The sequence below is a fragment of the Patella vulgata genome, chromosome 4 (genome assembly GCF_932274485.2).
Source record: "Patella vulgata chromosome 4, xgPatVulg1.2, whole genome shotgun sequence".
Taxonomy (NCBI): domain Eukaryota; kingdom Metazoa; phylum Mollusca; class Gastropoda; family Patellidae; genus Patella; species Patella vulgata.
Genome location: NC_065882.2, coordinates 2,413,251 through 2,437,633, shown reverse-complemented (window position 1 = coordinate 2,437,633; position 24,383 = coordinate 2,413,251). Strand labels below are relative to the sequence as shown.

General features: G+C 39.9%; 1 protein-coding gene across 3 annotated transcripts in view; it reads left to right on the top strand.

The window, feature by feature from the left end:
* Nucleotides 1–15,978, top strand: part of LOC126819691 (SCP domain-containing protein 1) — a 33,603-nt gene extending 17,625 nt beyond the window's left edge. For 2 of the 3 annotated variants that reach the window (XM_050547883.2, XM_050547881.2), the window contains exons 2-5: nucleotides 11,066–11,278; nucleotides 12,849–12,934; nucleotides 14,553–14,648; nucleotides 15,660–15,978. In XM_050547883.2, the coding sequence (XP_050403840.1) occupies nucleotides 11,066–11,278; nucleotides 12,849–12,934; nucleotides 14,553–14,648; nucleotides 15,660–15,663 (399 nt within the window). In that variant the 3' untranslated portion in view covers nucleotides 15,664–15,978. Of the gene's footprint in view, nucleotides 1–2,447; nucleotides 3,841–11,065; nucleotides 11,279–12,848; nucleotides 12,935–14,552; nucleotides 14,649–15,659 lie in introns of those variants that run through there. The other variant, XM_050547882.2, reaches the window with a different exon arrangement.
* Nucleotides 15,979–24,383: the final 8,405 nt, after the last annotated feature.

The following is a 24,383-nucleotide window of genomic DNA, read 5'->3' as shown; positions in this document are numbered from 1 at the left end:
AAAAAAACCCCAATATTTCTTTTATTGGAAGCGCTGTAAATCATCCTGACATGAAACATTAATCATTTTAATATGAGTTCGTGTATCAGCCGAAAGTTATGTTTTATTTATACATTGAGTATGTGTCGCATTGGGAAATATGTCTCTCTCTCCAGTGAATAGCTAATATAAATTATGATGAAAGCTAAAAATATGGCCTTTCATTTAACGATATACGTTTCACAATTCTATGTATATTCCAGTTCAATTACTAAATGCCATTGAAGCAATTTAATTTAAAGGTACATTATGGAAGATTAGATACGGAGCTAACAGCTCCCACTGTAATAGTTCAAAACTAGATAATGTAAAGGGGATATTCTGAAAATGTCAGTCAAATTGCTTCACTCGAAGCCAAGAAAATCTTATTTTAAAATCGCTGTAGGCCTCGATTTTGTCATTGTTACCACTGTCACGATTTATTAACAAAGTTTCGATTATCCAGTTTTGCGTTTAATAAAATCATGAATGAACGTTGAACAGCAGTAATTGCCGTTATCTAGTTTGGAGAGCACAATAGCGTTAGTTAACATTTGAGCAATATCTGTCGCTATAAATGGTCGAAGTTTACTAATGTTGTATAGATGAAAATTTAAAGACTTGCAAATAATAGCGATGTAACTTTTCATTTTAAGATCTTGATCAAAGTACACTCCACGATTTTTAACTGATAAAGAGGATGTTATTGTTGAATCACCGATTTTAACCAATTGAGAAAGATATTTTGATCAAGAAAATTTCTGTCTTATCATAATTTAATTTTATTGGTTCATCCAATTTATACAACCCCTCTCTACAATATCATTGTAGCGTACAAATTGTTGTCGTATACATTACTTCGGGTTATGATTTCATGAACTGCAACAAAATTTAGGAATGTACTCACAAAGGTACGACACGAGAGAGAGAGAGAGATGGGGTTTAACGTCGACTCGACACAAACTAGGTCATTTCGGGACTAAGAAACGGATATGCGTACCAGTCACATAACCAGGGCTCGCACTGTCTGTCGCCAAAGTCTCAATTTGCAATAAAAGTGGCGATTAGAATTTTGTTTTGGCGATATTTTTGCGATAACATTTTGGGGTACTTGCGATTCAAAAGTGAACGCGAGTCTGATTGAAAACCTATCTTACAAATGAAATTGAAATTTATATCAGTGCACCTTTATGGTACATAAAAATACATATTGTACGCCCAGAAATGAAATGAAATGGGGTTTAACGTCCTATTGTTTTGCTCCTAAACTGGGCTAATGAAGACGGGCATACGCCATACAGTGTGCTATGAGGGAAATTTTTACACGAGACCTCGGTTTTTTGTTCCATCCGAACGACTAGACAGCTGTCCTTGTCAGGCCCTGCATCACTCACAAGGGGAAACCACGCCGGAAAATCTGGATGAACTTTCTCGGCAAATGCAGGGATCGGACACCCGACCTCCAGGCTAGCGAGCCAGCGTCTTACCCACTTAGCCACGTGATCCTTCTATTGTACGCCCAAAAACGTAAATTTAAAGACGACTGGAAAGTTGGCAATCTTTGGATTAGATTTGACGTGTAAATACGGTGTACGAATAGACTAAAGTCACCAGTAGTCAGCAAAAATAAAATCTGATCTTAGTAAATCATTTTCAAAACTGAGGGTTGGCTAGGTGGTTAAGACGCTTGTTCACTAGCATGGAGGTCGGGTGTTCGATCCCTGCATTGGCCGAGAAAGTTCATCTGGATTTTCCGACGTGGTTTCCCCTTGTCAGTGGTTCAGAACGGAGGGCCTGACAAGGACAGCTGTCTAGTCCTTATGATGAGACGAAAACCCGAGGTCCCGTGTATATATTAAAATGCACGTAAAAGATCCCTTGGCAGTTGGAATTCGATATAAGAGTAGGCGATAGTGCCGCTGCCCGGGCAAAATTTCCCTCATAGCACACTGTATGGCGTATGCCCGTCTTCATTAGCTCACGATAGGAGCAGAACAGTAGGACGTTAAACTCCATTTCATTTCATTTCAAAACTGCGGTATTATGTATAGAAGGATTTATATTATATTGCACTGATAACTGTTTTATAAGAGGCCTTTTGTTATCACACATTGTTGGCAGATAAAGTATTTAAATTGGCAGACACAAAATGAACATTTTCTTTTATAAAAAGTATGATCCATTTTGACGGAAAAAAAACCCTGAAAGACAATGTGTGATTGTATAGGCTGTGTTCGTCCATACATAAATATCACAATTTTTTTAAACTGCCAGAAACAGCGAAGATTTGATTTGTTTTTGGAGACATCCACTGTCATAAATCAGTCAATGTATTTCCGTATTTAACATTGTCAGTAATACTATAGCCCAGAGCTTAATTAACAGATACATTTGTATATATATAGGAGTGAAAGGTATCGCTTTTTCATCTCTTTCGTCGACTGTGCTCTGAAATGCTGAATGTAGAGTGAAATTCATTTTAGATCTACCATTCGGATATACAAGATGGCGATGAAGTTGATCGGCTTGTTTGTGATTTGTGCGTGCGTGGTTGAATGCGTAGTTGTACAGAATCCTAGTACAAATAAGCAAACATCACAAAATACGAGAACTTCACAACAAACCTCTCCGGCGTTAAACTCCCTAATATCAGCACTTTTAACTAGTGGACAAGGAGTCGTTAACAATGCTGATCCGGCACAAGCAACAACTGGATCAAAGCCAACGTCCCCCGCTCTAAAAGACCAGGGGATTACCGCCACATCAGCGCCAATTTCTACTGGAACAGGAGGTGTTCAAAAAGCTGACCCAAAACCATTTAATGCTAATAGCAAACCAACTTCCAGTTCTCTGAAGGAATTGGGGATTTTCGCAGCATCGATGCCTTTGGCTATCGGAACAGGAGGTGTTAAAAAGGCTGACCCAATACCAATTAATGCTAATACCAAACCAACGTCCACACCTCTAACGGAATCTAGGATTACAGCATCAGTGCCTTTGACTACTGGAGCAAAGGGTGCTAAAAAATTAAAACCAACTTCCAGCAGTTTAATGGAGGCGTTGAATACCACAGGGAGCGTTAAAAGTGAATCTAGGATTACAGCATCAGTGCCTTTGACTGTGCGACCACCACGACATCACCATGTTACCTCACCACAACCAAACACTAACATCCGACAGATGCTTCCACTACCACAACGACGGGTTACGGGTACATCACCGACTACTACCAACGCTCAACAGACCATATCATCTCCACAACAGATGCTAAATAACAAAGGACAAGGTCAAGTATCAAACGTTCCCACCATGAATCAGCTATTAAGTATACTTAGATCAGTGCAACCGGTTACAGCTTCTGCAACGCAACCGGTTACAGCTTCTACAACGACTAATGTTGCTACAACAACTACACATGTAAATTCCAATCATGCGAAACCGAGTAACGTAGCTGCAAATGGCACAAAACGAACCTACTCCAATTACCCGCAGTATCGCCCAGCACCACAACAACCCCATCGTCACATACAAAATGCCAAGCCACCGCAACCACAACTAGCTAATTCAACTGTGAAAAAGCATACCAAGCCTGCATACCATTCGAATAATTATTATCCGAAGTCCCACCCGTCTCCTCTGCATCGTCGTATTCCTACTACGACACCTACTCCTCCACCAACCAAACCGATAATCATGAGGAATCAGCAATCACGCCAACAGTATACCATAAAATATTTTACCAAACTGGAGAAAAGAGTCTTTATACGAGAAGTTAACGAAGAACGTGCAGATGTCGACTTAGTTTCTAACATGAATGTAGTCGTGAGTCTTTATTTGTTTTTGTTTTAATTTTCAATTGTTGAAACTCCCAAATATAGAGTTTAAAGACCCAACATGCTAGAATAGAGGTTAATTATAGAGTTTAATGCTCAAACATGCTAGAATAGAGGTCAACTATTGAGTTTAAAGCTAGAATAGAGGTTAAATATAGAGTTTAAGGCTCAAACATGCTAGAATAGAGGTTAACTAGAGAGTGTAAAGCTCAACGTGTCGGCATAAAGGTTAAATGTAGAACGTAAAAGTCAAACAGGCTAGAATACAGGTTCAATGGAGAGTCTAAAGCTCAAAAATGCTAGAATAAAGGTTCAGTAGAGAGTGTAAAACTCAAATATACCAGGCTAAAGATTAAAGGAGCTAAGTCTCTAACTCAATATTATCCAAAATCTTCAACATTGAAAACACGAATTATTTGTCAAATTAAATCAACATTCATGTTGTGATCTTACCGGAAAAAGATGAGCTTTTGATATCCAATATTTAAGACAAAATAAACATTTTACCATTGGTACACGAATCGTGTACCATAATGCGCTTTAGCCCCAGATGTATCAAGAGACTCGAGGGACGAGGCTAGACACATTGCACCAAATCAAACGGCGTATGTAGACTGGAATAACCAGACGCTAGAAATTCGACTGTCATTCGGCCGAATGATTCGCCCGAATCAAACAGGTTTGATATATTCGGCCGAATTATATTCGCCTGGTGTGTCCGCTTCGCCGAAGCATTCGGCCGAATGTATAATTCATTAGCAAATCACCACTCATATCGAGAAGTCACGTGATAGTTTGAAGACATAGACGCCGCCATGTTTAATCATGTGACATGAAAGGTGATGCAATCGACTGGTGAATCGGGCGAAGCATTCGGCTAGTGTGTCCACCCATTCGGTCGAATAAAATTCGGCGCCGATTGATTCGGCCGAACGATTCGGCCGAATGATTCGGCTAATGTGTCCACTGCTTAAGCCCAGTCGGAGCAGAACAGTAAAACGTTAAACACCATTTCATTTCATTTTCATTGCATAAACGTAAGACGCTAAACCCCATTTTATTTCACACCAATTGTCCGTTGTGTTATTTACCATAACATTGACAGTGAAATTTTAATGATAGTTAAAATACAGATATGACGTCAACCTTTGATGTTGGGATAATATGCCAATCTCAATTCTTTTATACTAGTTGAAATGTTGCGTATTTTATTGCATAGCACGTGCGAGTGTCTGTTCCTTAAGTTGTTTAATGGCCTCGAGCTTAAGACATTGCGTAATATATTGAAATGACAACTCGTGACTGACGTCCCTCGTGTTATTCCTGTATATTACTTAATGTCTCGATCTCGACCATTAGATCACTCTTAATTAATACTTTCATAGATATTTGCTAATTATTCACTTAAGTCCTTGACTTAGCCGAACTATAAAATAATTTATGAGCGCAAAATAGCCTACATTTTTTTGTATCTTAGTGTGCAGTTTTATACAAATGAGATCGGATTTAAAAGACATCCATCAATATTTGCCCTTGACATGGTTTGTCTGATTTAATTAAACCATGGCGTGTTGCTCTATATCACAATCTGATTTAAACACAGATCTTATTTCGTTTCGTTTTCTATAGTTCAAAATTTCGTTTTACTTGTCTTCACAACACTAGGATCTGGAAGATCTCACCAGTTGTAGTGGGGGGGGGGGGGGCGCGACCTTTGACGTCAGACATTGATTAATCAATCAGCATTGAGGTTTCTAGGGGTTTACCCACGGTTTCCTGCAGAGCACGCCAAGAACTCGCTGTAACACACCGTTTCATTGGCTAATCCCTCGCTTCAACCAGAACGCGTGTTACATAACAAGTCTTCCAGATCCTAGTGTTTTGAAAACAAGTAAGACAAAATTTTGAACTATAAAAAAACGAAACGAAATAAGATCTGTGTTTTAATCCGATTGCCTCCATTACATGCACGGGGTATACATCAGTCTTCATTAGCCTAGTCTGTGCCGAACAATAGAAATTCGACCCCATTTCATTTTATTCCATCACTCATGTATTGCGGTATGCGTTACGCCGTGGGCATGTTATATTATAATGATCAATTGATTTCTCGCTCATTAATTATCTTTTTATATTTAGAATTTTCAACAAGATGAACACGATATTCACTTATTTATTTACATTATTACCCATTGTGAAATAAATCAAACGAAAAGACCTTTAACGTCCTACTGTTCGACTCCAATGGGGTCTAATGTAGACGGGAATACTCCATGGCGACAATTTTGTCGGGAGAGCCGCGTTTTAAACCAGATGTGAAATAAGTCAAATCAAAAAGGGTTTAATATCTATTTCGGTTCTTGGAATTTCAACTGAAAAGGGTTCTTTTGCGTGCACGGCAATGTGTACAAGGGACCTCTTATTTTAGTTTTATTTGAACTGCTGAGTGCTGCCCATTAAGGTCCACCTATAAGTGCCAGCGGCATTGGGAAAAGAGGATAACAAAATGTCGAGGTACGTTCTCGCCTGACACTGGGATCAAATCTCCAGGACTTGCAGGTTAGTCTGCCAGCGCCTTACCCGGTCTTTGTCGACTATAGTAACCATAACGTTATACAGCTAAGTGATCACGGTCGACCGCACTCGACCACAGTAAGAACCTTTTTTGATAAGCGGCATTTGAGTATTTAGTTTCGTATTTAATTGATATGGCCACGCATGCGTGTCAGACAGGAACTTGTCTTGTTAAGGGCATTGAGAAAAACATGTCTTTGTTCAACATTTTTGGACAAAAAATGTAATTTTTTAACGATGTCGAGACGGTTAAAGACTCCCAAAGTGGTTGAAATTCTTATGAATGATTCTGACTCGGATTATATCCTTGACACCGATTCTGAAGACGATATGTCTGATGAAAATGATGTAGAAAACGAGAAACAACATGCAAATTATAGATCAACTTATCCCCTTCAACTTTTTTATTGGTGTCAAGAGTCTTATCACTTATAATTATCCGGCAGTAGACGTTTGAAATAGACATACAAAATATTTCACTTTAGCCTTTATTTAGCCTAACCCCTTGACGTCATGGCGTCAAAATGACGTAGACCGGTTAAGGTTTAAGCACTGATTAACAGGGATGAACTAAGGACGGGCCTGCGAATATGTTAGGCTCGGAGGCCCTGGGGGGATGTTTAGCCTTGATTGAATTTACGTGGGTTTTGATGTATTGGGAGGGGTGCCACCCACTAACTGTGTGCAGAAGCTAGAAACATAAGGTTATACTCTAGAAAGCACAATTTATAGAGTCAATATTTCAAAGGTTTTCTCTCTCACCATGTGGTGGAGGGAGACAAGTAGATGAGTACAACCCCCAGGTCAAATAAATATTTTACAACCTTCCCCAGGACAATTAATGATCATTAAGACATAAATCAACATAAAAGATACGTCATAATTAACATAATACCCTCATCAATTTCTTTCTTGGTGTACAAAGGGCGTTAATCAGATCTGGTGAATATTTGAGGTTATTGTTAGCATAGGAGGGTAATATTAGCTCTTTGTTCATTGGTTGGAATTGGTTCATCTGAAGGAAAACGCATTAATTACCATAAACCAATTATGAATCATCGCTATGGTCACAAAACAATAACCATTTTCAGTTTATTCTGATCCATCATTTTGTGCGTCATGTTGTACCCAGTTGTAATAATGCGTCTGTTCACGGGTATATCAGTAGAAAATACCCACATGTTCAGACAGCCTTTCAGGCGGACAGGAGGTAACTTGGATGGTAGCAAACAAAAATGGCAGTGAAGGAATTGTGTGTTGTGTTGCTCTTGGTGGGTTTTACTTCAGCTCAATCGACAGGAAGTGTCAACAATGGACCACCGTCTTCCAGAACAAGGTCTGCGTCTTCTACAATTTCAGCTACTAATTCAGGTCCTGCCGCTAAAGCGAATTCTCAAACACTTTCCCCGGAGGATATGCATAGGTTAAAACTGTTTCTAGCTTCTTTGCCAGGCTTTACAACGTCTCCAATCTCACAGCAGCCTGTTGTTGCATCTGGTACCAACAGACACCACCAACAAGCTGCGACCCAAGAAACTTTGTTGCCAGTAGCCCATGTGCAAAGGCCGTCTAGTATCCCAGCCAAACCAACAAATACTGTTCAAGAACCACAACAAATAACGCAAAAACAGAAACCAAAGCAATCCTCACAGCAACAGTCACAGCCTCAACAGCCACCAGCACCACCTCAACGGCTTCAACACCCAACGGCACAGCAGCAGCAGCAGCAGCTACTTCCATCAACACAGCACCAGCTACAAGTACAGCCACAATTACAACAACATCAACGTCTACCAATACAGACTGCAGCACAACATCAGTATCACAATAATCTCCAAGGAATGACAGGCTTTCAGAGCAACGCTTTTAACAACCAGAATTACGGCCCTGAGTTGTATGTTAATAATCATATATCTGCCCTGGAAAATCTACATCTCGGCTATTCCTTTGGTCTCAGTGAGGAACAAAAGTTTAGAGTGTTGGAGAACCATAATCACTATCGTTCTGACATAACATTCACTTCAAACATGAACGTTTTGGTAAGTTTATAAAATCCACAACAAAATGTTTCTAAAATAGTTTGGGTGCAGCTACAGCGGGTATGGCGCCAGGCAGGGTAGGCTTACTCTTCCGGGCACCTGTTACCACTGTTTGTCGTGTATTTTGTTCACGGCGAACAGTCCATTTGCTGATTAGACTATTTCGTCTATGCCGATTTTTTAGGACTTCGGATTTTGTCTAATGGTTTGGATTGTTCGTTCCTGGTTTTATTTTATTTATTGGGCTTAATATCGTTCATACAATGCACAGACAACAGCCATGCAACAGTCATGAACATTTTGGTTCTAAAATATCTTTGTATTTAATGCATTTTTTTTCCACAAGACTTGTGGTTTGATCGCTTTTGACTACTAAACTACCTACAAAGTCGTTTAGTTTAATCTGGCGTTTTACCCCATTTTTAGAAAATGGTTAGCTATGAATAGTTTTTACTTTAAAAGGACCATCACGATTTTAACAGAGTCTCAGAAATAAATAAAAGTCCGTGTACGTATCAAATTTAAGCAGAAAAATATAGAGGAATGGTGTATTTAATATTGAGTCGTTTGGACGTGAACGTCAAAACCACTTATCTAGAAACTTAACCCGTTTTAGATGTCCGGTCAATTTTTTTGTTGGATGACCTGGTAATCTATTACCGATTATTTGGAGGTCAAAACAGTGTGTGATACATGTGCTGTACTTGATAACCAATGGTAATTTTACCTACACGTTATTTTTATAAAAATAGTCTGGTTTTATCCAGACACCGTATAATACAGCTTGGAACACCGGTCACCATTTCCAGATGAAGACTGGCGGGTTTAAGTTGTTTGAAAACGTATCATCTATATTGAGTTAGTTGCTCGGCCCTAAGAAAGGAGTTTTAGGGGCTTTTCACACAAAATTAAGCAGTTTTATTCTCCAAAATATAATCGGGATTGGCCCTTTAATGTATTATTTTCCACAATAACTGTGGTTTTATCACTTTCGACAAATAAACTATTTATAATGTCCTTTAGTTTAATTTGGCGTTTTAACTCATTTTTTTTTAAAAAAATGGTTAGCTATGAATATTTTTTTGTTTAAATATACGTCGTTGTGAACGTGTATCTCTAGTCCCTGCTAGATCCATTATATCTATGTATTTGTTGTTTGAAATATTGTTGTATAGTGTGTGTCCATGGGTTTGTTTTATGTAGTTGTTTATGCGTGGTGCGTTCCCTCTGCACTTATTCAAGCTTTACTTAATTAAGATGTATTGTAGAAGTGTGGATGGACAGGGGAGTCGATGACCACTATGGAAGGGTAGGAGTGGGGGGGGGGCTTTACCGGTCGGATCGAGGAATGTTTTGAACATAGTCGAGTCTACCATAGACAGAGACTCCTGCTCAGTCCACCCCTGTGTAGAAGTACTGACATGGGTATATTTTTCAACAAAAACATCCGTCTTCTGTTTAAAACTTTAGGTACGTTTGATTTTGTATGTGTAACGACAAGAGTGAGTGACGTCATCGATACAAGTTGTTTATAGTTCCTTTTGTTATTTGATGTGATTAAAGATACATTATAGAACATTAGATAAAGAGTCGACAGTTCTCGCTATTATAGTTAAAAACTAGATAATGAAAAGAGGGTATGCTGAAAATGTTAGTTAAATTGAACCACTCTGAACCGAGATATTAGATAAAGAGTTGATTGTTCTCGCTGTAATAGTTAAAACATAGATAACGTAAACTTAATTTGCCGAAAATTTCAGTCAAATTGTTCCATTCTGAACCGAGACATTAGACTTTGAATTTGCTGTTCAGGGTGGAACAATTTGACTGAAAATTTCGGCAAATTCCCTTTACATTAGTTAGTTTTTAACTATTATAGTAAGAACTGCCAGCTCTTTATCTAATCTCCCATAATGTATCTTTAATGTCTCGCTCTCCACCATTAAATCACACTTAACTAACTGGGCTATCTGTGACTTGGAGAAGGTACAGAGTTAACGGTCTGTTTTACCGCTTCCGAAGTGATCTGGTACTTTATCGTCAGGCGACATAAGCTAGCTGTTTTTACTGGTTACTTATCGTCAGGCGACATATAGCTGGTAGTTTTTACTGATTTCGTATCGTCAAGCGACATCAACTAGTGTTTTTTACTGGTTACTTACCGTCAGGCGACATATAGCTAGCAGTTTTTACTGGTTTCGTGTCGAAGGGCGACATATAGCTAGCAGTTTTTACTGGTTTCGTGTCGAAGGGCGACATATAGCTAGCAGTTTTTACTGGTTTCGTGTCGAAGGGCGACATATAGCTAGCGGTTTTTATTGGTTTCGTGTCGAAGGGCGACATGAGCTAGCGGTTTTACTGGTTTCGTATCGTCGGGCGATATAAGCTAGTAGTTTTTATTGGTTTCGTGTCGTCGGGCGACACGAGCTAGCGGTTTTTACTGGTTTCGTATCGTCGGGCGATATAAGCTAGCGGTTTTTACTGGTTTTGTATAGCCGGACGACATAAGCTAGTAGTTTTTATTGGTTTCGTATAGTCGGACGATATAAACACAAAAAACATTTTGATGTATCCTAATTATTGTAATTTTTGTCTTTTCAGAGATGGAATGAAACGTTGGCCGAACGAGCTGCGGCTGAAATAAATTCATGCCTTTACTTTAATAAAGGCAATGGGGCTATCTATGCAATGATCTATGAAAAATATACAGGTACCAGTTTAATTAGTGAAGCAGTAGGAAGATGGGCGGATGAAAAAAATAAATTCCGTCTATCCGTCCCCTGTACTGATGTCAAAGCATGCAGATATTCACAGGTAAGGACGAACCGCAATCGGATTAAAACGCAGATCCTATTTCGTTTCGCTTTTACTTGCCTTCATAACACTAGGGTCTTGAAGAGTTGTTATTTAACACGCGGTCTGTTACGGTTAATTCTTGGCGTGCGATGAACGGAACTGTGGGTAAACCACTAGAAACGTCAACAGTAGGATCTTGATGTTATGTTGTTATGTAACACGCGTTCTGGTTGAAGTGAGGGATTAGCCAATGAAACGGTCTGTTACGGTGAAATCTTGACGTGCCATGCACGGAACTGTGGGTAAACCACTAGAATCGTCAACGCTGATTGATTAATCAATGTCTGACGTCATAGGGTCAAAGGCCTCTGGCCATCGAAAGTGTAAAAAACGAAACGCAATATAGATCCATCTTTTAGCTGAGCCATGTTATTTAACGTCCGCTTCCACCGAAGTGGTATCGCCAACAAGGCGGCGCTGCTATAATACTGTGGAGCCGCGGCGGTTCAGTGAATAAGGCGCTTGCTCGCGCTAACCTGAAGATCCGTGTGTTCATGAGACTGGAGGAAGAGAAACGTAGGACGTTCACCCTATTTCATTTCTGATAACACCATAGTTCATAGGGACTTCGGACTCTGTCCCCTCCACCTTGTCCGTGTTTACAAGAAGCAGCATCTTACATCCCCCCTCCCCCCCAGATAGGACATTTCCCCATAGTATCAATCTTACTGAAACCACGGCCGCGAGTTTTACAATCAGAGATTGTGACACAAACACACTCAAATCAAACATGGCGTCCTCCATGGAAACCTTGACATTGAACGAACCTGGATAGCGCGAGACTTGGTATTCACGATAATCGAGAAATCTGATAGACTTCCAAGCTGGGTCAGTAGCCAGTCGACATTAGTGCCGGAATATGCGGGGTATTAAGTGAAGGGTTTGATCAGATGTGTGGAGTGGTCTAGAGTGTCACGCTTCGACCTCTAGTTGGCCGGTCACCTCTGGCTTGCGGCTGTGGTTTCGATCCCAGGTGTGAGCGTATGTGGCTTGGAGATAGGGGCGCCTTCTCAACCTCGTGGGTTTACTCCGGGTACTCCGGTTTCCTCCCACAGCAAAGACCCCTGCGCGCGTGCGCTAAGATCATTAAAATGAACTTGTCTGCGATATCACCTTCGGTGGAAGCGGACGTTAAACGCTAAGCTAAGAAGATCTATTGAAGATGCAGTAGTCCGGTTCGTGCATACATTTACGACATTGAATCCCGTTTCCATGTATTGCGGACGGTTACAACGAGAAACGATGTACCGTGTGTATCATTAGCAACAAGTTCCAGCGAATAACTGTGTCGCCCCAAAGCAGTAGTATAAGGCCTTTATATCTCGGCGGGGGTGTGGGTGGCTGAATGGTCAAATGGCGTGGTTTTGATTCCTCCGGTTTCCTCACACAACTAAAGACCCCTACGCACAAGAAATAGAATTGAACCATATGTTAGTCCCGAAATGACCTAGTCTGTGTCGAGTAGCCAATAATTACATATACCTGATGTTACAGAGTTGAACTGTTATTTTATATTTATTTATTTTAGATTGTTTGGGCTGAGACAAGAGAAGTTGGTTGTGCCAGACAAACCTGTAACGACATGTCGATGGTTGCTTGCATGTATGATCCTCCGTAAGTGATAATTTCTAAACGGATGCTATAACTCACACGGGACTAAATCACTAGAATTTAGAGTAAGGCGGTGAAATGAAATGAAATTGGGTTTAACGTCCTACTGTTCTTCTCCGAACTGGGCTAATGAAGACGGGCATACGCCATACAGTGTGCTATAAGGGAAATTTTGTCCGGACAGCGGCGCTACGGCCTAATCTTACATCGAATTCCAACTGTCAAGGGATGTTTTACGTGCACGCCAATGTGTACACGGGACCTCGGTTTTTCGTCCCATCCAAACGGCTAGACAGCAAGGGCCCTTTTTAACCCACATGCGTTAACCAAACCTAAAGGATAAGCAACAAAACATATCTAAACGGATGCTATAACTGACACAGGAACAAATCGCTAGGATTCAAGAGTGGTTCTTGTTTAGAGGGGAGTTAGGGGTAGGGGATCCATTTTGTTAATTAACATCCGTTAAAGATAAAACCTGACCGAAAAAAACAACAAAATGTTTCCTTAAAATCTGTCAATTAGATACAATGTCCATGGCAGTGATTCTCAAGTGTGCCGCGAAATTTTGAATGGCACACTAAATAAATTTCTCACAAAAGAAGCCACCTATTTGACTACGCTTTTCTTTATTTAGTTTGAGTCATTCTATGTGTCTGACTAGTCTCTGTCTACGGTTGTATTCCGTCTGTGACTTGTCATGTTTTTATTTTGCAAACTTCAAATATTTTTCATATATATTTCGCCAGGTGTGCCGCCATTTTTTCATGTGTTCCAAGGTGTGCCGTTGGCAAATAAGGGGTTGAGAACCACTGGACCATGGTTACCTCACTCCGTTTGGCGTATAATAAAGGACTCTTTTTTTTAGTTTAATTCATAGCAATGAAATAACAAGAGAATTAACAGCCTACTTTTCAGAGAGAGAGAGAGAGAGAGAAAGAGAAATGGGGTTTAACGTCCACTCGACACAAACTAGGTCATTTCGGGACTAACATATGGTTTAACTTTATTTACATAATTTGCTTGCGCGTAGGGGTCTTTAGCAGTGGGAGGAAACCGGAGGACCCGGAGAAAACCCACGAGGTTGGACAGGCGACCCTACTCCTTGCCACGTACAACCGGGGATTCGAAACCACGCCAGTCGACTCAATGACAGACTTTATGATACAGCGCGCGCACGCTAACCATTCAGCCATCCAACCCCCCTCCTACTTTTCAGAACGAGTCGGTCTAAAGCAGTGTGCTATAACGGATATCAGCGTTCTGTCTACTCTACGTCGGATTCCAAATGCCGAGGAGAATAATAATAATAATAATAATAATAATATCTATTGTTAAACGCCAATTACATCAACGTAGATCTCAATGGGCGGTACAACATAAAATGAAAAACAATTATCACAGAACATCGTGAAACAAAAGATGCACGTATATAAAGAACATTTACGTTAAAATTAGATCCACAATTGAAAGACATAATTCAGAGAAGAGTCTAAGAACAAAACAAAAATTTATTAAATGACTCAAATATAATAATTAAAACTAATAATATGCTATGCTGAAAGGATAAATGATACATACCGTCTGAAATAATGCTTAAGGGGGTAATTTTATTTTTCAGAGGTAACGTCATCGGAGAACAAGCCTATAAACCAGGAAGAGCCTGTAGCAGATGCGCACCTGGCAGCAGATGCAACACTGATAATCTCTGTGAATGGTATGTAATTTCTTAGTTACTTTAATAACGGATACTTATCGGACTCTGTCCTCGATCCGTTACTGACTGGTCCTATACACAACTAATATGAAAATAAAGCCCCCCATCTCGATTCTAGGCTATTTTGGAATCCTGACCGTCTTTTTTTCACCGTGATACATCTTTGTTCGCCACATGTAAAATTTAGCGATCCAAAAACACAAACAAGATTCGTTTGCTCACGTTTCGTTTTTTATAGTTTTATTTGTCTTCACAACACTTGGATTTGGAAGACTTGCTATATAACCCGCATTCTGGTTGAAGTGGGGGATTAGCCAGTGAAACGCTCTGTTACGGCGAGTTCCTGGCGTGCGATGCACATAACTATAGGTAAGCCACTAGAAACGTCAACTCTGATTGATTAATCAATGTCTGACGTCACAGGTTCAAGATCCGCTCGCACGACCCCTGACGCTACCTTCCACTACAACGAAACGAAATATGGATCAGTATTTTAATCAGATTGGTCTAGGCGCAGTTCGTTGTCAGACCCTCCATGCTTCACTACTGATGGGGGAAAGCGAAATGAAATGGGGTTTAACGTCCTACTGTTCTGCTCCTATACTGGGCTAATGAAGACGGGCATACGCCATACAGTGTGCTATGAGGGAAATTTTGCCCGGGCAGCAGCACTATCGCCTACTCTTATATCGAATTCCAACTGCCAAGGGATCTTTTACGTGCATTCCAATGTATACACGGGACCTCGGTATTTCGTCTCATCCGAAGGACTAGACAGCTGTCCTTGCCAGGCCCTCCGTCCTGCACCACTGCACTGACAAGGGGAAACCACGTCGGAAAATCCAAATGAACTTTCTCGGCCAATGCAGGCATCGAACACCTGACCTCCGGGGGAAAGCACACCTGACCTCCAGGGGAAAGCACACCTGACCTCCGGGGGAAAGCACACCTGTGGCGAGACAATGGGATTATAGACAAATTAACAAATGTTTCTTTCTTTGTATTTTTCAGGTAAAGAAATAACAAGAAGACAATCTGATTATTTATATCCTGATGTTTTATTTAATCTTGTATATATGAACTGAGCCTTCAAGTATTGATTAAATTATTTTAATCAAGTATCGATTATGTTTGAATCGAATATCGATTATGTACGAACCAGGTATTGATTAGGTTTGAATCGAGTATCGATTATATTTTTATCGGGTATTGATTATGTTTGAATCAGGTCTCGCGAATGAATCTAACTCTGATGTTCTTTAAATACATATTAATGAAATAAAGTTTCCTAATTTGGTGTTTTATATTCTGGAAAATGAAATAAATTGTTGCTGCCTAAAACATCATCCTCTTCCTTGGCTTACCTCAGAGTGGCGGGTCACCTACGACAATGGGGGCGATTAAATGTCCTGCCCACGGTTCCATTTTCATCCTATGGCTAGACTAGACTCATTCACGGCTGGCTTTTCCCGTATGTCTCCTGTCAGCGATAGTATCACCCTAGCTTGGATAAACTGAATTAAACTTCAGCTATGACAAAGGTCGCCATTTTGTTCCACAAGATTAGACAAAAAAAACCCCCATATTTTGTTACCCTAATCACAATAGAAACAAAAGTTTTAGCCACACCCTTCATATGTGTCCCTGTCTTACCCGACGGTCTAGAGCTGGTGTGCGCGAGATCTTCCTAAGTATGCCGCGAAATTTTGAACGGTACACTAAGAAAATGTGATAATCACGTGATTCTAACTGAGTATTCACTGGTGTCTACTGATGAGTTTATAGCTGTGTCTTTCTTTATTTAGTTTGAGTCATTCTTGTGTCTATGACTAGTCTCTGTCTACGGTTGTATGCCGTCTGACTTTTGCAAAATTCAAATACATATTTAGCCAGATGTTTTTCATGTTTTCCAAGGTTCTGCCGTTGGCAAACAAGTGTCGAGCTTCGAGATCTAGCTGGCCGGTCACCTCTGGCTTAAACAGACGGTGTTTCGATCCCTCGAGGTTTGGGGCGGGGCGAATGATTAACGCGTGCGCGTTGGATCATGAGGTCTGTCATTAAGTCATATGACGTGGTTTCGATTCCCCGCTTGTACATGACAAGGAGTAGGATCTCCTATCCAACCTCGTGGGTTTTCCCCGGGTCCTCTGGTATCCTCTCACTGCTAAAGACCCCTACGCGCAAGCGAATAATTGAAATAAACTTTACGTTAGTCCCGAAATGACATAGTTTGTGTCGAGTGGACGTTATTAAACCCAATCTCTCTCTCTCTCTCTCTCTCTCTCTCTCTCTCTCTCTCTATCTCTCCCACAGAAAAGACCACTGTGCATGCGCCGAATTTAGTAAAATGACAGTGGGCCTGTTATATCACTTACAGTGGAAGCGACCGTTAATTCCCAATTAACATCACAACGACCATGTCGAGCCATCTGGACGTCTGTAGCAATTTGTCACCGCTCAACTCGGTACCAGGTTTGACGCGGTTACCTGGTCATGGTACTCAAGGTGCTCTCCATCGGTTACGCATCTATGTACAAGGTACATTCTCGAGCCTGTAGTGATTTACGTATGGCGACTAGGCCAGGGACGTAACTAGCTCAGAGCAACGAGAGGGGTGGGAAGTGTTCTCATGGGGTGCTGTAAAATTGACTGACAATGTATATCTATTGTTTTTATGATCGACAATTGTTTCACGGGGAAGGGAGGGCGAAACTATTTGCAGGGGGAAAAGCCCCCCCCCCCTTAGTTACGGGCCTGGACTAGTCCAAGGGCTGAAATTGTTCCAACGACCGAAAAAACCCTAGTAGCATAGCCTTTCAGATTTTTCACAACTATGGCCATCTTGAAGTAACATTTTTTTGAAAAGCATGGCATGCGTGTAATTTTGTCACGATTATTTGTCATGTTACTATTAATAGTCCAGTGATGGCGGTTACGTGAGATGTTCAACACGACTCAGGACAGTTATGGTATAAACTCTCACGACTATGCCAAAACAAAGATTGAATAGATGAATAAACTTAAAAGAAAATCACAAAATTAGAAGATTTATTGGAAGCAATAAAACACGATTTCGGCAGTGGAAAACAAGATTTATGGTTATTTTTGACATTCGCTTGTCAAACATTGGCGGCGACAAGAAAGGCAGGAAAAGGGGGGGGGGGCATATGTCCTCTGTTTGCCCCCCCCCCTCCGCCAATTGGGTATCTCGACAATCGGTGCCTGAATGCTGTCAGGCTGCATTTCCGGCCGTATTTTTCAAATTTTTCCAAGGGAGGTCCCCCATACCCTCCCTCCGTAAGGGCTCGCTACTTTGGCGATCATGTCAGGGCCTCGCCAAGGTTCGCAAGTTCGTTCGTTTGACACTTTCCAATCTGGTCGGATAAACTAGTGGTCAGGCGAAAGGCGGTATCTGGTCAGATCTATTTATCTCGACGATTAGTCACTGAAATACTGTCAGACTGCATTTCCGGGAGAGTCCCCCCCCATACCTCTAGTTCAATTTGCACTTTTGCCCCCTTAACCTTGGACATTGCCCCAGCTTTGTCCTTCCAGCCACCGGAGGGGCTGTCAAAACCCTTTTTTTTTCTCGGTATCCACCCAGTTTGCTCCAACTGCTCAAGGCCACTACATATACGTTAGTTCCGAAATGACATAGTTTGTGTCTAGTGGACGTTAACCGCCCCCCCCCCCCCTCTCTCTCTCATGAAAGATGCATTATGTAAGATAAAGAGCATACAAGACATCGGATTGAATAGAATCTTTAGAGACCGATCAGTAATTAAATCTATACCAGATACTATTCCTAAAATTCCACCCACAGTCGTATACAAATTTTTACCTCCAATTCGTAATAAAATATTTAACTACCATGAAACTATTGTAAACTTTAACGTACAAGAATTTATAAACAATTACGATAATACAACATGTCAATGCGCCAACTCTCCTTCTAAAGATAAGTTTCATGACCATATTGATTTCATGTTGAAGATAAAAATCTTAAAAAACCTTTTCCACTTTGGTCCACAATTTCGAGAACAACCAAGAAAAACTAATTTCACAAAGTTACATAATTATCTAAAATCTCAAATCAGGAAATGTATAGTAGCTTGGTTTGGTAGATTTCGTGCACCTCTAGAATATTTTGGAGAATGGAAAAGCGTGGTTTTTGATCTTTTGTCAAAGAGAATCCAGTACTTGTATATAAAAAAAAAACCCAAGACGCCACCCATCTGCGATCCGAAGAACAATACATCTGCAGCGAAATGCATTGCTACTCTTCAGGAGAGATTTTTTTCAACACCTGTCGATAAGGCTAGCAACAATATTGCTTTTACCTGTAAAATATACTATTTTAGGAATATTCTTACTGAAGTTGGGCTTTGGCCCAATACCAAAACTGACACTTATAAATGCATTACAAATTTTACATAATCAATATACTTTCAACAGGAGCAATGATATTAAAGATGATGTTATAATAGATGCACTACCTTACATTTATTTTATACCTAAATTCCATATAAACCCAGTAAAATTCAGGTAAGAATATCCTCCAGCAACTGCCAAACAAAACCATTGGTAAAAACAATAACCAAAGGACTTCAATTATGCCAAACACAACATGCCATTTTGGTGCGGAACACTTCGCAATTACATTGGCAAAAACAAAGCCATCGTAGAAACTTTAGATAAAATCAATATTCTAAATCAATAGAAACGTTTGACTGTACCTAAACTATACCTTCCGATACATTGATGACATAACATCTATCAATAATAACGGCACTTTCAACAAATATAAAAGGGAAATATATCCCCCAGAACTAATAATTAAATAAAGAAACTTCTGGCACTATAGACGCGTCTGTTCTTGACCTGAATATTAATATAATTAACAATAAATTTCGACAAAATGGACCAATTTGGCTTTGAAGTAGTAAAATATCCGTCAATTTATAGTAACATACCAGATGCCACGCTATATAGTGTTTTCTATTCACAGGCATTACGATTTCTTCAACCTTCAACATACCAAGTTTGACATTTCTTATAAATATATTACCGACTACATATTGGATAATAATCTAATTTAATAATTATTTTAAATTTTCTGTTGTTTCCTAATCCTATCTGGATTATCGCTCTTAGTTTATGCCTTTATATAAATATACGTTCATAGTATGATTTCTTAAATATACCTTTTTGGCATTTCTTGTAGGTGTATTACGTATTCATTTCTCCAGAATACCTGTTTTGCATTTCTTGTAGGTGTATTGCGTATTCATTTCTTCGGCATACCTGTTTTAAATTTCTTGTAAGTGTATTACATATTATATTTTGTGCAATTACATAGTTGAATAATTCCGATTAGTTCCTAAATCGATAGTTTATTAACATTTTGGTGTTATATTATCTGGATTATCGCCCTTTTCTTTGTGGGTTTTATTACATTTCAACCTTTGACGTCAATTGGCAACCTACCGCCTTTTATTTATTTAATCACGTCACGTCATCCAGTCAGCAGACGATTGTCTTCCGAGACGGTTTACATTTTCTCATTTGCTTCTTTGTATTCAGTATTGTTTTGTTTTTTCCTCTGTTTTTGTGGGAAATGGAACATATTCTCTAACTTTATAGTCAATATACCTCAATACTATTAAATACTTAAAATGTTTCGCACTTAACATAGACCATTTAGTTTTTCTTTATACATTTCATCGATATGGTTACTTGTATAGGTTAATTTTAACTTCATTATGTTCACATTCATATTTTATGTGGCATATAGCAGATCATGACTCATGCTGGTATTGCACAATGGTTTCTTTGGGTTGTATTCCTGATTGTTTTCAAATTTGAGTGAAGTCTGCGTCACTACAGGCCCGGGATTGTACTGCGCAGTGGATGCTTACGGCTAGCCCCCGGATCCAATCACTGAATTTGATATGTTCGTTTGTTTGTGATTTCTGCGTATTGTGTCTTGTTCGTAAATTTGTTTTGTGTAAATTATGTGTGGTGCAGTCCCCCAGCACTTACTATTACGTTAATCGATACTCAGCCTCTCTTCTCCATTTTTAAACTAAATCATTAAATGGCGACCGTATTTTAATCCGTTTACATCTGCGCCATTCAATGACTAGAGAGTTGATTATAGACTTGTCGAGTGAATAAATATTTAGATAATAGTTTATATAACATTTGAAGCAAAAATAAAAACCCGTCATAGGCAGATTTAGCTCTTACACAATGTATATTTAACATGGCATCAATTATTCCAAAGCATAGCCAAAGTAGTAAGTCGGTTTAGGCCTGGGTTTAAAGCCTCGTTGATACACTATTTTAATCGAAATGAAATAAAACGGTGTTTAACGTCCTACTGTTCTGCTAATGCAGACTGGCACACGCCATACAGTAAGCTATGGGGGGAATTTTGAGCTGGCAGCGGCACTATGGCCTACTCTTATATCGAATTCCAACTGCCAAGGCGTCTTTTAAGTGCACGCAAATGTATACACGGGTCCTCAGTTTTTCGTCCCATTCGAACGACTAGACAACTGTCCTGGCCAGACCCTCCGTTCTGCACCACTGACAAGGGGAAACCCCGCCGGAAAATCCCGATAAACTTTCTCGACCAATACAGGGATTGAACACGTGACCTCTAGACTCTATTTTAATCAGTTTGAGACTAACATATGTAAAGTTTTGAGACTAACATATATTAAATTTTGGGGAGCCACAGTGGCTCTGTGAGTAAGGCATTGGCTCATTAACCGGGGGGGGGGGGGGGCTGAATGGTTAGCGCGCGCTGTATCATAAAGTCTGTCATTGAGTCGACTGGCGTGGTTTCGAACCCCCGGTTGTACGTTACAAGGAGTAGGGTCGCCTGTCCAACCTCGTGGGTTTTCTCCGGGTCCTCCGGTTTCCTCCCACTGCTAAAGACCCCTACGCGCAAGCGAATTATTGAAATAAAATTAAACCATATGTTAGTCCCGAAATGACCTAGTTTGTGTCGAGTGGACGTTAAACCCCATTTCTCTCTCTCTCTCTCACCTCGCTCTCTCTCATTAACCAGGGGCTCCAATGTTTGATACCGTTAGTTGAAAGAGAAAGCCCCTCCGGGTTTGCTGCGTGGTTTCATCTTATCAGTTTCTCCTAGTTGTTTGGATGGGACCAAATCCCGAGGTCCCTTGTACACGTTGGCGTGCACGAATAACAACCCTTGACAGTTGGAATACGGAACAAGGGTAGCCCGTAGCGTCGCTGCCAGGGTAAAATGTCAACTACATGAAGTGTGTCCGACTCCCCGTCTTCATTGGTCCTGTTGATGCAGAGCAGTAGTGCTTGTTTTTTTAAACATACATTATGCAAGAGATAAATCTGCCTATTGCAGATCTTTAGGCCTGAAATGTTATCTAAATTATTAATTAGATATTTATTAACTTATCCAGGTCATATTTAACTCTTGATATCATCGCTAGCCTGCGATATTTAGCGGATTGGGATACATTTTTTTTGAAAAATAATTAAATCGATAAATGGATAATTGAGACTTGGTTTTTTTTTATTTTGCCGAGGCTACCCTAAAATTTAAAAGCTAATATCTCGGTTCAGAATGGAGCAATTTGACTGACATTTTCAGCATATTCTATTTACGTTATCTATTTGTTAACTATCATGGCGAGAACAGTCAACGCTTTTTATAATCTCCCTTAATGTCCCTTTAATTAAATGTTAAATAATCAATCTGGGTACAGAAATAATAGATATCGGGGAGGCTAATGAACCCTAACCCTAACCCTGATAACAGATATCGGTGGACTAGTGAACCCGCGGACTAGTGAGCATTCCCCAGTCCGCCGTCTTCATTATATCAATCGGTGCAGAGAAGTAATACGTTACACCCATTTCATTGTGCATACTAAACGGCTGACTTTAGACAGTGATGGTTGTTTGAGAGAATAAATAATTGACTTTAGACAGTAATAGTTTATTAAATATTAATAAGGGTCTATATTGGGAAAGGATTTGTATTTGAACGGGGGTTAAATATTAATAAAACAAAACGAATGTACATAATTAAAATTTATCGTGTTGTTTATGACAAAAAGAAGAAACAGGTACATTGTACTCTGTTTGAGACTTTATATATATTCTAAAGGGCACGTGTGCACTCAGAAGAAAAACTTACACAACAAAAGTGCATTGAACTAGATAATTCAACTAAACACAAACTAGGTAATTTCGGGACTAACTCATGGTTCAACTTTACTTTAATAATTCGCGTAACAGGAGGGCCAGGGCCCCTTGGGCGAAAGTACAATGGGTGTGGGTGGGTGTGTGCGTGTGTGTTGGGGGTGGGGGGGTGGGGTTCAATCACAAAATTATTCAGTAAGATTGCGTTGTATATGTAATTATAATGTATAATGTATAAACTTTTCGGTCTTAGGCATTTTCAAAGAGCGTCTGTAACACTTTGGTCCTTAAGACAATTTTGGTTCTTTGAAAAATTGTTGCTTCACATACATAAACTAACCCAGTGATATTTTGGCAAAATCATAAACATTGTCAAAATATCCACAAAATTCTATCTGTTAATTGACTTATTGTTGATAGACCAAATAAGGTAATGTTCGCCCCCATGGTCTTGTGAAATAAAGAGGTTTATTCCATATTTGGGATGAAAATTAACGTCAAGGCTATCTAAGATGTGCAGAAATTAGGCGGTTATAAAACAGGGTGTAGAACGGGATTGATCAGAGCTCATCCAGATATTACAAGCAACTATTATTATTGAGAACGAGGAACCTTCAAAGCCATTACAGCTTAGCAATAAAGTTGTAAGAACCATTTATTCTGTAGTGTTATTACGATCAGGAAGAAACAAACACAACAAGAAAAGAAGTCCGATAGTACTACACGTCACCCAAGGAAGAGGAAGAAGACCAAGCTGAGTAGAGGTTAGTGACAAGTTCCTGGTCCAAAAATACGAGTGGTGTTGTTCACTTTACTTAGAAAGATCCATAGAAATTATTCCATAGAAATCCTCCAGAACTCTTAGATACACTAATAAACAATTTCTGAATCAACCATCATTGAATCGTGAAATAGCAAAAAGATCTTTCTCGTTCTCTGCTCCTCTCAAATGGAATTCATTGCCTTACCACATTAGAACCACTGACTCCCTAGGTGGATTTAAATCTCAGCTAAAGATGATCCCGCTTATAGAAGCGTTTCAGGGGGGTTGGATGACCAAATGGTTAGCACGTGCGCGCTGTATCATAAGGCCTGTCATTGAGTCAGCTGGCGTGGTTTCGAATGTTTCGTCAAACTGTTTCATGACGACAATGCGAAAGCCTTCATGGCGGTCCAACGAATATGTACTGCCGATCAGTTTAATGTTTCGTCCAACCGAGTCGAGCGACACATCCTCTTGGGGTTGGGTGACTGAAATTTTGTAACGCGTGCGCTTTAGATCTTAAGGTCTGTCATCGAGTCAAATGGTGTGGTTTCCATTATCAGCTTGTACGAATTACTGAAATAAAATTGACATCCCGAAATAACATAGTTTGTGTCGAGTGGACATTAAACCTCGGTTCTCTCTTCCATTCCCTTATGGCGATTCTTGAGAAGTTGAGAAGGAAAGATACTCGATGCATTGACGCGTGCAGCCGATGTTTTACAAACTTTTTTTTTAAAAAATTCAAATTGTCTCCCCTTAATGCGCTAAGG